At 35.7% G+C, this 17,480-nt stretch overlaps 1 protein-coding gene across 2 annotated transcripts in view; it reads left to right on the top strand.

The window, feature by feature from the left end:
* LOC129514424 (cadherin-7) overlaps positions 1 to 17,480 on the top strand; it is a 120,775-nt gene that overhangs the window by 85,430 nt on the left and 17,865 nt on the right. For both annotated transcript variants that reach the window (XM_055332977.1, XM_055332976.1), the window contains exons 8-11: positions 7,739 to 7,875; positions 8,753 to 8,874; positions 9,776 to 9,893; positions 13,176 to 13,427. In XM_055332977.1, the coding sequence (XP_055188952.1) occupies positions 7,739 to 7,875; positions 8,753 to 8,874; positions 9,776 to 9,893; positions 13,176 to 13,427 (629 nt within the window). The remainder of the gene's footprint in view (positions 1 to 7,738; positions 7,876 to 8,752; positions 8,875 to 9,775; positions 9,894 to 13,175; positions 13,428 to 17,480) is intronic.

Genomic DNA, 17,480 nt, shown 5'->3' with positions numbered 1-17,480 from the left:
ATTATTTGTTACTATCTGATTTTTCTAAGAATCTTAGGAACATACAGAAAAATAGTGGTTCTTGTGAACAGTAGCAGAAATCAATTCCATCAGAAAAACATGTGCTATAATCTATTTCAAAATACCACCCAATTTAATATAACTGTCACTAAAAATGAAAAATATGTGTATGTGTGTTCAGGTATGGTGAAAATTTTAAAAATGTGCTTTTTTGTTATAGTAATGTGCTTAATATCCAGAGATAATTTTCAAATATGTTAAATACGGAATTCCTCATCTATTTGATCCACTTTCCCATCTTACATTATATTGCCCTAGAATTAGAACTCTGCTTCAAACAAAGGTCTTCTGAGTTAGTTTTCTGGAAGGCTACAGGTAAAATGAATTTATTAAAGATTACATTCCTCTTGATTTGTCTCTTATAGTATTTTCCACATTTAAAATCCTTATTGAAAAGTATGATGAATAGAAGAATACAAAATCCGTTATGTTTTTGGTGTGAGTCTTTGGGAAGTATATGTGAGGTGGAAAGATTAAGGACCTATACTTATCTCGTTAGCATTCTTTAGTTGCAATAACAGAAATTGGCCTTGGTAACTGAAAAAAAAAGAATTTATTGAAATAACTGGGGACAACTCACATAGCTAAAGGAAAAACTGAATAGCCAGTCCTCAGAAAAGAGAGGAGTGCAGTTTTTTTTTTTTAAATATGAGCAGCAAGAATGGGCAAATAGTCTTTTAAGGATGCGGCAGTGGGATGAACCCGTGCCAACCCTTTTCTTTTCTCGTGGCCCTCTGTTTAAGGTTCACGGTTTCTTGGAAAGTTTTTTGGCCTGTCTTAGGACGTGTGTCCCGTCTCTTACCCAGGAAGTTCTGGGCATCTTGATTGTGAGTACCATCAAGATTGCATGAGATTGGGAAGGTTTATTAAGGCTCCATAGGACTGTTGAGTTGTCATTATCAGAAGCGGGTGAGAATGCAAACAGTGATATCACTAAGTATGGAACTTGGTATTTTATTTTGAGGACATTTCTTGTTAAAGTCCTACAAGGCAAGCATCATCAGCCCTTCGTTATAGTAAATCTGTCCCCAGTCACACAATCAGAAAATGTGGTTCCTCAATTTTAGCAAAGTATGTATCAGAACCTGTATCAGAACTTGGCAGTAACACACACACACACACACACACACACACACACATTTCTTGAGAGATTAAGGTTTCAACTCAAATCATTCAGCTATTTCTATTGTTTCAACTTGTCCAGGTATATTTATCACATTATCGTTTGCCATTCTGGGAGTAGCACTGAGACATTTCTGTTAATCTAGCTCACTCACCCACACATCCTATTTTAGAGCATTGACATGCATATCAATAGCTGGGCAATAAGAATGATACTTGGGAAGAACGTTTTAATCAATCTCCATAGCTGATGGAATAGCAGCAATGATAACAAGTGTTTATTAAGGAATTCATTTTATAGCAGATGTACAGAACACTGAGCCCATATAGATGTATAACATGTGGTCCCAGCCCTCTTGTTTTCTAGCTGTAGAAGATAATCGTATACAAAAACTTATTTTAAAAATCTAATATTAAATCTGAAAAGTAGAAATTATCTCATAGGACTTTCTCATTCTGCAGCTAAAGAAACAGAAGAGTATAAAAATGGTGAATGGAAAGCCCAAATAAGTACAGTAGCTTAGTAGCAGGGTTGTGGCTATAAATTTTGTCCTTTAATTCCTACTGTGTGGTTTGTGGTCGTGAGCACAAAGTCCACAGATCCTACATACTGCAGGGTTTCTTAAAAAAGCATAGTTTGTAAATTGTGTTTGCTTTGGTTTTTGTTTTTAGTTTAAATTAAAGTAAAATAATTTTTTTAAGATGTAAGATCTAAGGAACACGGAGATCCAAATATGTGTCCTCCAACTGTTCACTACATTAAACATTAAAGAATTTTAGTGACAGCCTGTATTCTTTATACAAACCAAGGAAGGCCAATTATGGATTATATGTGTTTGTTATATTTTTAAAGCGGAATGGCTTTAATGAACTAAATTTCAGAGAATTTGCTTTGACTAAGAATTATTCTTTTTTTTTTCTTGGCAATATGCTTTAGGTACATCCTTGATTTCCCTGTACTAAGTGCCCTAATTTTTTATTTGATCCTAGGGAAATTAGAGTTACAAAAATATGCGGTGACTATCTGTGATAATATAGGACAATTGCTAAGATCAGACACATACAAAATTTTCGAGCTCTCTCTCTCAACTCACTTTACTGATTAATAAATTTGAGCTGAGGGATTCAATGACTGATAGATCAAGCCTTATGCTAACACCTCAGGATCTCCTGACTTCGAATCCTGGGGACTTCTAGTCACATCACATTATTCTACATTATTTTTTATGATATTTCCTGAAATTATTACTGGTGTGATAGAAGAGAAGCATACTATGGGGACAGCAGGGAAGGTGTGTGGATTGAGAGTGAAGAAAACTGTTGGATTGACAAAAATTTAAAAATCTTAGCTTTTAGGTTTAAACCTTTCTGCTTTCTGATACTATTCTTGGGCTTTCTCTCTAAAACCATTACCCATTTTCTTCCAAACAATGTATGGCAGGACCCTGTCCCATGAGCCTTCCTTTTCCTCACAGATAAATCAACCACATCCTGAACCATTTGCTGTTTTCAAGCGAAGCCCAAACCTCTGAGGCCTGAGGGTCTGTGATTTTAGGCAGGAGTGCAGTTCTCCAGGATGGCAATTAAGTCTCAGGAGTGAGGGCTCTAAGGGCATTCAAAGATGGGAAAGACGGGGATGAGTTAGAGAAGCCAAGACAGCCCCTCTGTGCCTGCTCCATGTCCAAGGTCTCAGAGACACCCTGAGTAAAAAGAGAGAAAAAAAAAAGGCTTTTTTTTCTTTGATGTAATTAGAAAGGCTTGCTGCTTTAATACTAGAGGACTATCTTCAAGGAATCCCAGGACTGCAATAACTGGAAAGGAAGAAAAGTAGAGTATAGGAGGACCAACATGGGGAAAGGCATAGAAATGGAGGCACATGTGATCTTCTTATTAATCAGTTAAAACATCAGTTTGACTGACAGTGTTAGATAGGAGAGTATTGGGGGAAAAGTGAAAAGAAGCTGTATTATAGATTTGTAAGTGGCAGGTACTAAAAGCTCATTTATAGATAATATGGTAAATAATGGAAAGATTGCTCAGATGGCATGGTTCTGAACCTTGGCTCCATCCACAACCAACTGTGAGACTTTAGTATCCAATACTGAAATACCACAATAATAGTACCTGCTTGCCCTAGTTAGAAATTGTGCTTGGCTAGTAGCAACAAAGCTTAACACTAATGACTTACTAATGAGAAGTCTGGAGCTGTGATGCACCCAAGGACTGATAATTTGGCAGTATAATGTCATCAAGGGTCTTGGCTCCTCATACCAAGCACTCATCACCTCATATTTACAAGATGGCTTTTGGATCTCTTCCCATTGTGTTCATGTCCCAGGTGAAATGGAGGGGAAGGGGCAGAAATCAAACACCAACTGAATGAACAGCTCTGTTATCATTTAAGGACTTTTTCATGATGCTTACTCAACTCTCTTCATCTCATTTGCTAAAACTTCAGTATAAGGACACAAATAGCACATCTACATAGGAGACTAGCAAATGCTCAGCTGAACACATGGATGCCATAACAGAAGCAGGGCTCTATTAATAAGAATTAATGGCAAATGAATAGAAGGTATGGAAATAGAAGTCTTCATCACACATGACCTTTCATAGTTGAGGATTCAGAAAAAAATGTAAACTATGTTTTAAATACTCAACTCTTTCTGAAATGGGAGAATCCTGAAGGAGGGATAGTTTGGGGGAAAGGTTGATGGATCTGCTTCTAGAAATATTGAGATTGAGTTTGAGCCGAGGATGCTTCAGGTATCTAGAGCAGTTTACAACTCCCAGGAAAAGGATTGGGGTTGGATATTAAGATTTTGAGCTGTCTGTCTAATAAATGGATAGGCCAGAAGCTTTAACTACTGTAGCAACAAAAATACAGAAATGATTTCTCTAAGTGGTTACTCCAACATATATTGACAAAGGCCAAATTTTTTAGGCTGTGATTTGCAGAAACTAGAGGTATCATGATGAGTCCACACACTCCTAACAGCACCAGAAGATGCACTGAAGTTCACTTTAGTATGTGGTTAGAGAAACACTGATCCTTTCTACTCAGACTCTAGTTGATTCAGGCCATAAAACATCTCAGGGCTGAGGCCAGTGGGTCCAGACTTGCAAAGATTGTGCCCCTCCAAACTTCTTTAGAGTCTTCGTTTTCTTTTGGCTCAGTCAGCCTTCCTGAGAGACATGTGGTATGCCTCACTCTATAGAGTGCCCATATTTCTTTATTTCTCTTGATTGAGGGACTGCTTTCCTCAAGTAACTTTATACGGTAGTGAGTGTCACATATATAAAATCTAGTTTTTTTGTATGTCTAGAGGGACTGGTAGAAAATAGGAAACACCTTTAATCCTAGGTGATCCCAAGTCCCTGTGGTTAAGAAGCACAAGTGCCATCCAGAGTGCTCTAGACAGTGTCCTTGCCAAGATCTTCCAGCTCTTCTCAAGCCAACAGCTCATTCTCTCCCCACATCTGCCCTGACACCCTTCATCATAGCCTAGCAGATCAGGTTGTTGGTTTTCTCTAAGTATGATGATAAGGAATAAAAAAATGCAAAATCTAGGTTAAGTGTGTGGTCATTGGGAGTTGCTGAGAAAGTGGATGCAAGAGTAAGAGAGAAAAACAAGTCACCAACAAATTCTTGATTTTTAGTTTCAACAACTAAGTGGTGGTGTCATTTACCTGGAAGAGAAAGAGCAGGAGAGGTGGAGGCTTGGGAAACTGTAGGAATTATAACATCAGTTAGGACATGTTGCATTTCAGCTCATATTGTATATCCATGTGGTGAAATTAAGCAGGTAATTCAATATGTAAGTCTGATGGGCAAAGGATATTTTATGTAAATTTGAGAGCAATCAAAAATATCAAAGTTACTTAAGCCATGAACTGTGTGAATTGCAAAGGAAAAGCATTTTATATGAAGAAGAGAAGAGGACCTGCAGGAGAGTTTTCAGAGAGTTTAAGTAAGAAAAAGTCACAGAGAGGAAAGTGAACTAGCCAAGGTGATGGCAAAGGAGCAGTGAGAAGAAACACAAAGAATATGTGACACTAATACAAGCAAATGGAGAATGTGTTTTAAAGAGGAATCAGTGATCAGTCATATTTGAATGAGAGAGATAGTAAGAAGAGAACAAAGAGAAGGTGAATGATGGATTTGATCGGAAAGCCAACAATGAACTGGACACACGAGGGAATTTGTTTTTTAAAGTACAGAATATATTTGCTTTCGATTCAAATAAAGTACAGAGGAAAAATATCTTATTGCAAGGAAAAACATTTTTGAGGTCAGAACAGATGAGATGTGCAGAATAAGTGGAACGGTTTGATTTTGACATGAACGAAGACAGTTATAATAGAAGGATGGTAAGAAAGAGAATATGGAGAAAGTCAAGATTTATTTTTCTCATATCCTATGTACCACACAGAGATCCTGCAAGTGTGAGTACATTTTTCACTGCCATTATCATTTCAAACAATTTTATTTTCTTTTTCCTGCAAAGCTCTCAACTCTTCTGTGGAATGCGTCATCAGACCTAGAATCTTCCATGTTGATATCAACCATAAAATATACAGTAATCACACTAATTCATTGAGGATTTTAGTCCCTGGAGCATTTTATTCTTTCCTAGAGTAACTCCTGGCATGATGATTGGTCACTGATTGAACTACACTGATGACTCATTAAACATGTTGGCCTTTTACTTTCTTGGTCTTCTTGACTCCCGTGATGTTCTTCTGCCTTGATTTAGTCATATATTTTTATAAAATACTCCTGACCTGTCAGCTCTTATATATATGCTACTATTAAAAATCTGCTTCAAGAATCTCCCTGTCCACCACCTCCCACTCTAGGAATTCTGCAACCTGATAGGGATTTACAATCTACTGATGCTGTCAGAAGCTTCTTGATATCAATCTATGGTCCCTTGTTTATTTCCTTTGTTCTTCCTTACCAACTTACATACTATGGGCCTTCATTATTATCACTCTTGTGTGCATGCCTCTGTCATCTATACCCCTGTCTGTCCTTCCATTGTCCATGACTGTTAAACCCAATCCTATGTTCTTTGTGCACCTTCAAACATATGGATGATAACAGAGCAAAACAGAGAAAGAGGATGACTGGTCTCATTAAATTGATGAACGTAATTTCAAAGTGGAAATCCACAATGCTTAGCCATTCCATTATACGTTCTCTAGTCTGTGTGCATGTGTGTGTTTATATTTATATATATTTCTGTCATTTCTAAAAAATGACTTCTCCTTATTTCTCAAACTACCTTCTCTTCTTTGCTCCCTCAGCTGATAACTTTGTTTCATTTGGCATCAAGAAAATAGAAACCGAAGGAGAAAGAAGTTGCTAATATTTTCAATACCCAAATACCTATTGCTGGATAAAGACAGTATTTGTTGGTTTATGATTAATTTTATAATTTTCTCATGCCTTCTCTTCCCTTGCTATGTGTCTAGCATTTTGTAATACAGCAGGCTAGAAGTAGATGATTCTAATAATAGTTGGAGAACTATGGAAACATTAAATATGTTATATTGGGTATGTGTTTGCTTGTCTATTATTTTGTTTAATTATGTCTTTAAATGAGGTTCCTTCACTCAACTATAACTACGGGGAGTAGGGGCATGGTGTTTGAAAACAGTAGGGGGAGGTGGGTAAATTTTGTGTATGGAACAAATAAGAGTGTAATGGAATAAGAATTCAGGTGGAACAGTCATTTTTCACTAATATTTGGATGACAGATATTTTAAGAAAATGCCTCTACACACCAAAATATTCATGTAATTTTAAGAGTTCTACCTTGAAATATATTTACAGAATCCTGTTCAAGATCTTGAGTGAGATTTTTATTTTATTTTATTTTTTAAAAATTTTATTTATTTATTTATTTATGATAGTCAGAGAGAGAGAGAGAGAGAGAGAGAGATAGGCAGAGACACAGGCAGAGGGAGAAGCAGGCTCCATGCACTGGGAGCCCGATGTGGGATTCGATCCCGGGTCTCCAGGATCGCACCCCGGGCCAAAGGCAGGTGCTAAACAGTTGCGCCACCCAGGGATCCCCAGAGATTTTTTTTTTAATGGAGGGATTAAGATCAGGCTTATTGTCAAGACAAATGATGTTACTAAGTGTATGTGAAAGGGCAAGATGTCTATATATGGTTCATTTTAGAGGGACCTATAACCATGACAAAGACTACTAAATCTATAGTAAGTGATTTGGAGAATCCAAAATAATAATAAAAGAAATTTGAAGTTTATTTTATTAGTTCAAATCCACTGTGAAGATAACTATACTAGGGTGTTTATTTTTTACTGACAGAAAAGCAAAAAGATTACTGACAAGCAGTTGTGAACCAAGTATATTATAACATTGGTGAAGTTTCAGACTAAGCATGTATTTATGCTAATACTATAACAGATTGTGGAGTCAGCAGGATTTGGTGGTTGGCTATGCAATTAATGAAATAAATTTAGCAAATTATAATCAAACATAAATATTGAAGTTTTTTTCTTTCTTTTTTAATGTTCAATTAGGTATTCAATTGACAGAAACACAGACTTGGAGAGATACTTCAATATTGATGCCAACAGTGGAGTTATTACAACTGCCAAATCCTTGGATCGAGAGACAAATGCTATTCATAATATCACAGTTCTTGCAATGGAGAGCCGTAAGTTGTAAGGTTTAACATTATGTTAGGATGGAGGACATTGAGAGTAGAGAATGAGTTGTCATCAGGTAATTATTTCTGCTTGAGTTGTATTGGGTGCTTATTTAAATTAAGCAAAATCTTGAAAATCTCTAATTTTAAGCTGTGAAATATATTTATATTCGCTAATTTTATTTGCTGATACTCAAAGTTATTGAAAAGAGATTACTGTAAAATAATGGGCCTGAAATACCTTCAGAGGGCTGCTTGTTGTTCTGTAGTGTTATTTCTTAGGCTGCATTTATTTTGATCTAGAGTTGGTCCAGTAGCTTACAAAGAGTATTAAATTGTTCTATAACTAATACAGTCAGATTTTCATTTTGACATTGAAGTAATTTTAGCCCCTGTTAAGGAAAACATTTAAAGAACAATACATAATTATGTTATAATAATTATATATAATGTCATAAAATATAAAAATGTTATAAAATGTTATAAAATATAAAATGTTATATGTTATGCATATTATCTACATATATAGTATATGTGCATATGCAATGTATATGTACAGTCATACGAATCTGCACTCAAGCTTAAAGAATGTTGAAATTCATGGTTTCTTGGTCATTCTTTCAATGATTTTTCTCATCAGGGACTCAAATAACTACACACATGTACTACATTTGGATCAAATTTTCTGTTGCTCCCTTGAAGTCTAGTGTTACGTGTCTACATTTCATTCAAAGTTCAGTCACTTTCATATTAGAATCATGATTTAGAGAGATCAACCATTTTGGTTGATTCTAATTGTTTTTAATAGGAGTTGCTTGAGGAAAATGGCAATGAAATAATAGCTTTAGTCTCAGAGGAAATGATAAAACATTTTCCTCTTTATTAGAGAATCCATCTCAAGTTGGAAGAGGCTATGTGGCCATTACTATACTCGACATCAATGACAACGCCCCCGAATTTGCTATGGAGTATGAAACCACTGTGTGTGAAAATGCCCAGCCAGGGCAGGTAAGAGCTTTCAGCACACCAGGCTCCTAGCTTGTGATTTCTATAAAAATATCCAGCAGCAGTTGCCTTTGAAATTCTTCCAGCTTTAAGATAAAACATAATCAGCATGTCTCAGCAAAACTAACACTTTGATGTGTGGCATAAACTAATATTGAAGGAATTTTAAAATTCTGGTTTAATTGGGATGATGAAGATACTCAGGAAGAAAGGTAAACATTATAAAAGACATGGTAAATGGGGTTTTGAGTCCTTTAAGGAGAAATCTAGCATATGAGACTTGATTGGGCTCTTCCCATTTTACACAACAGGGCTTGCATACCTGGAACTTCTAAGAATTAAGTATAGTTTAATCTTGGTGTGATTTGTTCTACTAATCCATATTGTGCGGTATTCTGTGATGGGAACTGGGCTGGTGCCATCAGTTGGTACAGCTTATTTCTCAGGTTCACAAAAGTAAATGCAAACATGAGTTTTCAAAGGGACATGATTTGTTTTTCAGAGCTCTTTTTTTAATTTTTAAGATTTTATTTTATTTTAATTTATTTATTTATTTATTTATTTATTTATTTATTTATTTATTTATTTATGATAGTCACACACACAGAGAGAGAGAGAGGCAGAGACATAGGCAGAGGGAGAAGCAGGCTCCATGCACCGGGAGCCCGATGTGGGATTCGATCCCGGGTCTCCAGGATCGCACCCTGGGCCAAAGGCAGGTGCCAAACCGCTGCGCCACCCAGGGATCCCCAGAGCTCTTTTAGATTGGGTTCATGTTAGTACATCTGGTCCTTCCTCCTCGGAAGATGATATTTATTATAAGATATAAAATTGCTCTGTCCTGTCACACAAAACATAGCAGAGCACAGCAACATGCTTTCATACTTTAATTCTCCACCTCTAGGTTATCCAGAAGATCAGTGCTGTTGATAAAGATGAGCCATCGAATGGACACCAGTTTTATTTCAGCTTAACAACTGATGCAACAAATAACCACAACTTTTCATTGAAAGACAACAAAGGTAAGGTATTATTGTCACCAGTGGAGGCAGCAGGTACAGACTCTATAAACAACTGCTTTTTCTTGCTCAGGAATGCTGATTATGGAGATATGTATGTGTATATATACGCACATAAACACACATACTAGCAAGGACGTTAATTAAAGGGCAATGAGCCCCTCAGGTAATTTTTATCTATGGATTTGCTGTCATGAAGCAGCAGCTGCTACTTAAATCATTTCAGGCCTCAATCCAAATAGGGAAGAAGCCAGATTCATCTCTCTCTGACTTTTCTTCTAGACCTTTGAGGTCCAGCTAAATGTATTAATAAGACTATACTACATAGGTATGATTTGAGACATTAAGAAAATAATTGTATGTTCTCATTCATTTGGGGAATATGAATAATAGTGAAGGGGAATATAAGGGAAGGGAGAAGAAACGTGTGGGAGATATCAGAAAGGGACACAGAACATAAAGACTTCTAACTCTGGGAAATGAACTAGGGGTGGTGGAAGGGGAGGAGGGCGGGGGGTGGGGGTGAATGGGTGACGGGCACGGAGGGGGACACTTGACGGGATGAGCACTGGGTGTTATTCTGTATGTTGGTAAATTGAACACCAATAAAAATTAATTTATAAAAAAAAAAAGAAAGAAAATAATTGGTATTTCTAATTTGATTTCAACCTAAATCTACTTGACTTTTTAGTAGTGTATCGGTTATTCTTTTGTTTTTTAACATGAAAATAGAATTAATCCATGCACATAATTAAAAGACATATTCCTTATGTGAGGAAATATAAAAAGAACAAAAGAATTTCTTGTCATCTTAAATCTCATTTTGAAGCTTCAAAAGTAAATAAGCAGTCTTACCAGTTCCATAAGTGTCATTATGAACAATTTTGACAAATACCTGTAAGTATATTCTGGTTTTGCTTATATGTGTATACACACACACACACACACACACACACACACAGACATCCTTATATAATAATTACATTTTATAAATATATATAGACTGACACATAGGCATATATAAATTATCATATATATAAATAACATATAGACAATTATATATATAATTATAGACATAGACAGCATATGGGAAATTATAAGAACTTTTAAAGGAAGTAGGAGAACTTATCTTTTTTTAATTTTGAATTTATTCACAGGTGTTTTCATTCAAGGTATTTATTTTTGCAGAAGGGCATTTGCAACTGATATATATAGAGAGAGGAGTATTTCTTAACAATACAGGAAATATAATTCCTTCAGTTTGAATATGTGAATAAGATTCCAGGGGAAAAAATGTAGAAATAGATTTGCGAGTCAAACATTGGCTCATCTAAAAAGACTTACTCAGGAGGTGGACGTTATACCATCTTCTTTAGTGCAGAAAATCCAACTTTGACCTCAAAAATTCAATCTGAAAATAGAATTTTTCCTGATCTCACTCTCTGCAAATGAGAACACCATCTTGTCCCTTTAGTAATATAAAAGGAAGAGCATTCTCTGTGTGGGTAATCCCAAACTCTCTGACTTAATCATATTTGGGACAGTTCTCAGCACTTAGATTCATCCAGCACAAATGCAGAGAGGGGGTTTTATGACATTCCCAAGAAGAGTCTCAATATTTCCCCCATATGTCATCATCCAGTACCACCATGATAGTTGGACAGTACATGCACTAAAATGTATGGATTTATAGGACATCCCCACTGCCACAAAATAGAAAGATTTCCCTGAGTCAAGCCCAGACCTCCCTAGCATCTATCTTGGAGGAAAACATGTTGAATAAGAGAAGATCAGCTCTCATATTGGCTTCCATCAGAGGAATTACATAGAGAACATGATGGATTTTGTGATCTCATTCCTGAGCATAGGGCTCTCTTCCACATACTGGGCATCTGTGCACGTGTGCCTCAATTCATTGTGTGTCTGTGTGTGCACACACTCCTTGAAGCCAAGCAGGTTAGATTACAGTTCAACAACTCTGAAAAAAATTGTATGTATCAAATCATGAATACATATAATATCTTAATAATTGGGAGGTAAAGAAATAGACACGTGTGTGATACTATTAAGTGTATAGAAACAGAGTGAAAACAATATCCTTCAGCAACTTCATGTACATATTTTTAATGAACACCTCAAATTCATGTCTTAAAATAAAAGATTTGTTTACATAAAAATTTACCAGATGGAACCTGAAAATCAAACAATTTTCTTTCTGCTACATCTGTAATTTTGGGTTATATGTTTTCTCCAGTCTCCTGTGAGCTTCCTGTTTTGTGCTATTTGGATGGAATAGATTTCAGCTTGCTCTTTCATTAGAGCATTGTTAATTCTTTTATGATAAACATTGGGTAAATATCTTTTTAATAGCTTCGAAAGGAGATACATATTAAAGTGCACTAGATGAAACTATGATCTCTTTTCCTCATTTATGTTTTAATGGCTGTAAATTTAAAGGATCACATAAATTCTCTAATTAGTTAATTAAGATGTTAGCTGGGTAAATTGCTGGTAGATAAAAAAATTATTTCTGATATGGAAATCACAGTTATGTGATACAGACTCATTGATCACCAGTAAAAGTTTCATAATTAAATGTTAGAATATTGAATATAAATTAAATACAAATGACCTATTTTATCACTGACAAATGTTTATGTACATGGGGTTTGGGTAAGGATATACACCAATTTGGATTTTAAAAACTACACAATACTTCCCCTTCTGAATATCTATGTATACTTAGTTCAAAAAAAGCTGGATTGTCTTATTTTGCTTGTTTCTATATTGGGTTTGGATTTGTCAAAGAGAGATAGATTGGACTTTTTATTTGTACTATCTGATGACACTGCAAAAATATTTAACCTGTTAATTTGAATCATCCTCTTTGTGAGTGTATGGTTTGAAATGTAGAAATAAAAGGGTATTCTCTGTGTAATTTTTACAAAGTTGCAATTAATAAGTGATGAATGACAATTTTCATATTCAGTTTTACTTTATAGCTCTTCCCTTTGGTCCTAACTGTAGTATGACGTAAATACATTAAAATGTATTAAAATGAACTCATTTTGGGTAATAGAGCTAATGAAAAATAGAACTAATAAGACACTAAACAGAATGACTTAAATCACATGAATTTGTGTGTGTGTTTTTCTTCTATAAGTTTGTACCTCTTAATCCCCTTCACCTATTTCACCTAGCCCCCACCCCCTTAAATCAGATGAAGTTTGGCCCAACTGAGTCCCTCAGAAATCTCGTGTTACACATTTGCTTTCTTTATCCTAGACAACACAGCTTCCATTCTCACCAGGAGAAATGGCTTCCGGAGACAAGAACAGTCTGTTTATTATCTGCCGATCTTTATCGTGGACAGTGGGTCGCCTTCCCTCAGCAGCACCAACACCCTCACCATCCGTGTCTGTGACTGCGATGCCGATGGGATAGCCCAGACTTGCAATGCGGAGGCCTATGTCCTCCCTGCCGGCCTCAGCACGGGAGCCCTGATCGCCATACTCGCCTGCGTCTTGACATTACTGGGTAGGTACTATTTTCAGGGCTTGTGCTGCAAGAGCCGTCACACCAACCATACATATATCATGACTTTTTTCTTTTGCCATCAGCACCTTTCTGAGAACATATGCAAACATTCAGTTCAATGGTGTTTTGTTCCATAAGCAACCGTGGTCGTTGGTCACACTTTCCAATGGAATATTTAAAATACAACTCAGAAAAAAAAAAAAATATATATATATATATATCAGTTTCATTTTTAAAGCAGCGGTGAAGTTAAATGACTGTTTAAAATGGATTTTTCTTCTCAAATTTACCACATCCCAGCTGTTTGTTTTAAAATACCCTACAGAGGAGATATATTAGCCCAGAATCTTTTCTGAGTTGTTTTGATAATGTGATTACTTTGGAAATGACAGCTTTATATCCCTCCTCTTTTCAGAGAAGAGTTAAGGTAGATTTTTAAATTATTCACAAATTTGAAAAGATTTCAATTTCAGCAATTCAAGAGTTATAATTTCCCAAGAATTAACGTATTTAATTATACCGTCCATGATTACTTTAGTGCATGGTTAAATAAGATTTATAACATATATTAGAATTCCAGTTTTATAAGAGATTATGCAGTACCCTTTTAAAAATTGGGAGACATCCAACATGGGCATTGGGTAAAGAGTTTATTCCTTAGCTGCATTGTCTTTCATAATACAGCTTCCTACAACAAGGACAACAAGCATTTAATATTACATCTGAGACTGTACCATGTGTTTTCTTGGGGTCTAATATAATTTGTGAACCCATTTATAATATATTTTTGTTAGGGCAGAATTTGGCAGTGTGAGTCATCATTGTGTAATGTTTAAAAACAAGATTTATGGAGTTAGGTAAACCTAGCTTTTATTATTGCTCCCAGCATACACTAGTTTTTCACCAGGGGAACATTACAAAGCTGGCTTCTTAATGTAGAAGGGGAAAATAATAGAACTAGACTGTAAGGTGGTTGTAAAAATTAAATGAGATAATCATGTTCTTATTATATACTGAACATACAATAACTTTTAAGTGTTATTGATGAAGTGAGCTCTCAACCTATTAACCAAGCTAAGACCTAGTTACTAATACCCTGTAAGTCATTCCATACAAATGAAATTGCTGTCTTCAATAACTTCAGCTAACCAAATAAATCTAGAAAGAAGAAAAAAATTTTTTTTTCAAATAGCTTCACATAGGTGGCAGAAAGTCTCAGAAATTCATTAGAAATAGTAATTCCCAGCTAAAGCCTGATTAAAGTAGAATACAAAGGACTAGAGTAAATTTAGGAAAAGGTGGAACCAGTACAAAGGTAGTTAGTATATGGATGACTCTTTTTGAACTTAACTTCACCAGTTCATCACGGACAATTTAGATTACATCATACTTCAAAAGAGTAAGATAAAATTGTATTCTCCAGAATTTAATCATACCCAACAGCTAATTTACCTTTTATCTGTTTTTTAATGCTATCTATCTAATGAAACCTATTTCATTGTTAGAATATACTTTTACCTTTGACCTAGGGCTTCCTTGAAAGTTAGGTTGCTTGATGGATGTAATTAGTTAAGAATCATTACCTAGCTGTCACCAGAAATAAGTAAAATAGAGTTTTATTAGATTACATTCTTGTATATGATATGAGTGCATGTGTGTGTATGTGTATGTGTGTGTTTGTGTACATATATCTCAGGGTAAGATTATAGCTTTTGTGGATTTCGTCAAAATTTAGTAAAATTTGAGTGTTTTCCTTTAACAGATACCAAAGTAAGAATATCTGTTCCACTTTTTAGGATAAGGTGTTTATGTCACATATTTTACTCATTTTTTAAAGTTTCCCCAAGTCTATAAAAATATAAGCCAAAACAGCCTATTTTACCGAGATTCATTTGGGAACCATTGGCTTTTATTTCTCTGTAAGGATGTGGCTCAGTAATCAGTAGGTTCAAATACTGGTATTTCTGTTTAGAATTGAATTTAGTCTTTTTTTACTGAGTCTTTAGAAGCAGACGATTTGGACTTTTCATATTCTTTTGGTTCTGTCTCCTCAATCACAGACTCTGGGTTTTCACACAACATGTACCAAAGCCAACATGACTGAGTATTTGGGTGGGGGAGGTGTGGATGAGATGCACAGCCCACCATGGATCATGACTTCTAGTGCACAAGTGACTCGTATTTTACACCTCAAGAAGCAAGGTGAATTTTATTTTGTGACACTAGATACCAGGATTTGGAACTCAACCTTTTTATACTTCTGAATAAATATTGCTAAGAAAAAAAACAAAGTGAAGGGTAGAAATAGGGAAGAACTCCTTGAGATCTAGTTCAGTCTAAGGATAAAATCTAAGCACCTGGGCTTTCCACCCTTAAGAAAAGGTGCTTCTCTGTATGCCAAGTTTGTGTGCCAGTGATGTTTCAAATTAAAGCTATTTTTAAGATGAGGGAAAGGGATGCCTTGAAGTTTCCAGAGTATTCATCGTAGAAGGCATCTTAGAAATCAGTTTTAACCTAAACTTTCAGAGGGGAAAATGAAATACAGTTAGGTTCAAGGAGTTCAGGAGTTCATATAACAAGCTAATGGCCATTAGGCCATCAGATTCTAGGACACCGTATGGTCAATCACTGCTTTTGGATGAAACTATAAAGGAAATATACCTTGAAAATATTTTTTCAAAAAATTGTTCACCTTCAGTCTTTCCTAAAAATTGGAAAGTCATGTTGTCTGAAGTTGGTTGTGTTGACTTCATGCTTGTGTCCTTCTAACTTGATGGGTAAACTCTTTCCTGAGTTTTCTCCCATCCCAACTTTGTTCTCACCCTTTGTAATTTATTTGTATCTGAATTCCTAAATGAAAGAGATGATCCAAAAATTAGAGCCTGAAGTTTCCTTTACTTACACAGAATACAACTTGAATGGGAGAGATTATGGTCATATTCATAGTTAATGAGAAAGTTATCAATCAGATGCAATTATTTTATAAGTAGAAACATTTCATCAATATGGGGCAAGATACTTTAATATTCTAATGTTTTCCTAAATATTTTGCCACAATACCAATTTTTAAAGATTTTATTCATTTACCGAGAGTGGGGGGACAGAAACAGGGGGACAGGCAGAGGGGGAAAGAGAATTTTAAGCAGGTCCTATGCTCAGTGCAGGGCCCAACGTGTGTCTCCATCTCACAGCTCTGAGATCATGACCTGAGCCAAAATGAAGAGTCAGATGCTCAACAGACTGTGCCACCCAGGGGCCCCACCCCAACACCATTTTTGTTATGCATTGTTATCATAGTTGTTCATAATTGTTGACGTATATGGTAGTTTTTCAACCAAGCTGAAAGCACTTCAGAAAAAAAAAATTGGGGGCATTTGGGTGGCTCAATAGTTAAATGTCAGGTCATGATCTCCAAGTACTGGGATTGAGCCCCATAGGGCTCCCTTTGCCCCCCAGCCTTGTGTGCGCGATCTCTCTCTCTCTCTCTCAACGAAATGAATACATATAATATTTTAAGAAAAAAAGAAAAATTTATGAATGATTGGCACTGAATTATTACTTCAGTGGATTTTGAAAAAATGAACAGAATTTCAGTTGTTTTAAAATACAGTTTCAGTATTAAATGTTGCACATCTATCCAGAGAATATTGTAGCTATTTTCTTTGTTAGACTGCACAGGTAGTTTCTTTGTTAGCCTTTGCATTTTCCTGAACACTAAAATTCTCACTGAATTTACTATGTTGTTTTGTTTTTCCATAGTTGGACCTTTAAGCCCAAGTAATTGAAGTCCTATAACGTCCCCTCTAGCTCCTCGCGCTTTAGCCATGATTGGGACTAATTAGACTGGCCCAGCTTCAGGTTTAATAAGACATTTGTGGAAACCACTGTTTACTACATGGAATTGGAAAGCTTTTTCAGTGGGTCCAGGATGGCCAGCTTGACATTTAGCTGTCATGCATCTTTCACTTTTCTTTCTTGATCTACGGGGTGCTGAACCATATTTGTTCCTCTGTTACTGTGGCAACTCGTGATTTTGTTCAACAGGAAAGTATT

Source organism: Nyctereutes procyonoides, unplaced genomic scaffold (genome assembly GCF_905146905.1).
Source record: "Nyctereutes procyonoides isolate TBG_1078 unplaced genomic scaffold, NYPRO_anot_genome, whole genome shotgun sequence".
In the NCBI taxonomy this organism is placed as follows: Eukaryota; Metazoa; Chordata; class Mammalia; order Carnivora; family Canidae; genus Nyctereutes; species Nyctereutes procyonoides.
This window is presented reverse-complemented; position numbering and strand designations above follow the sequence as displayed.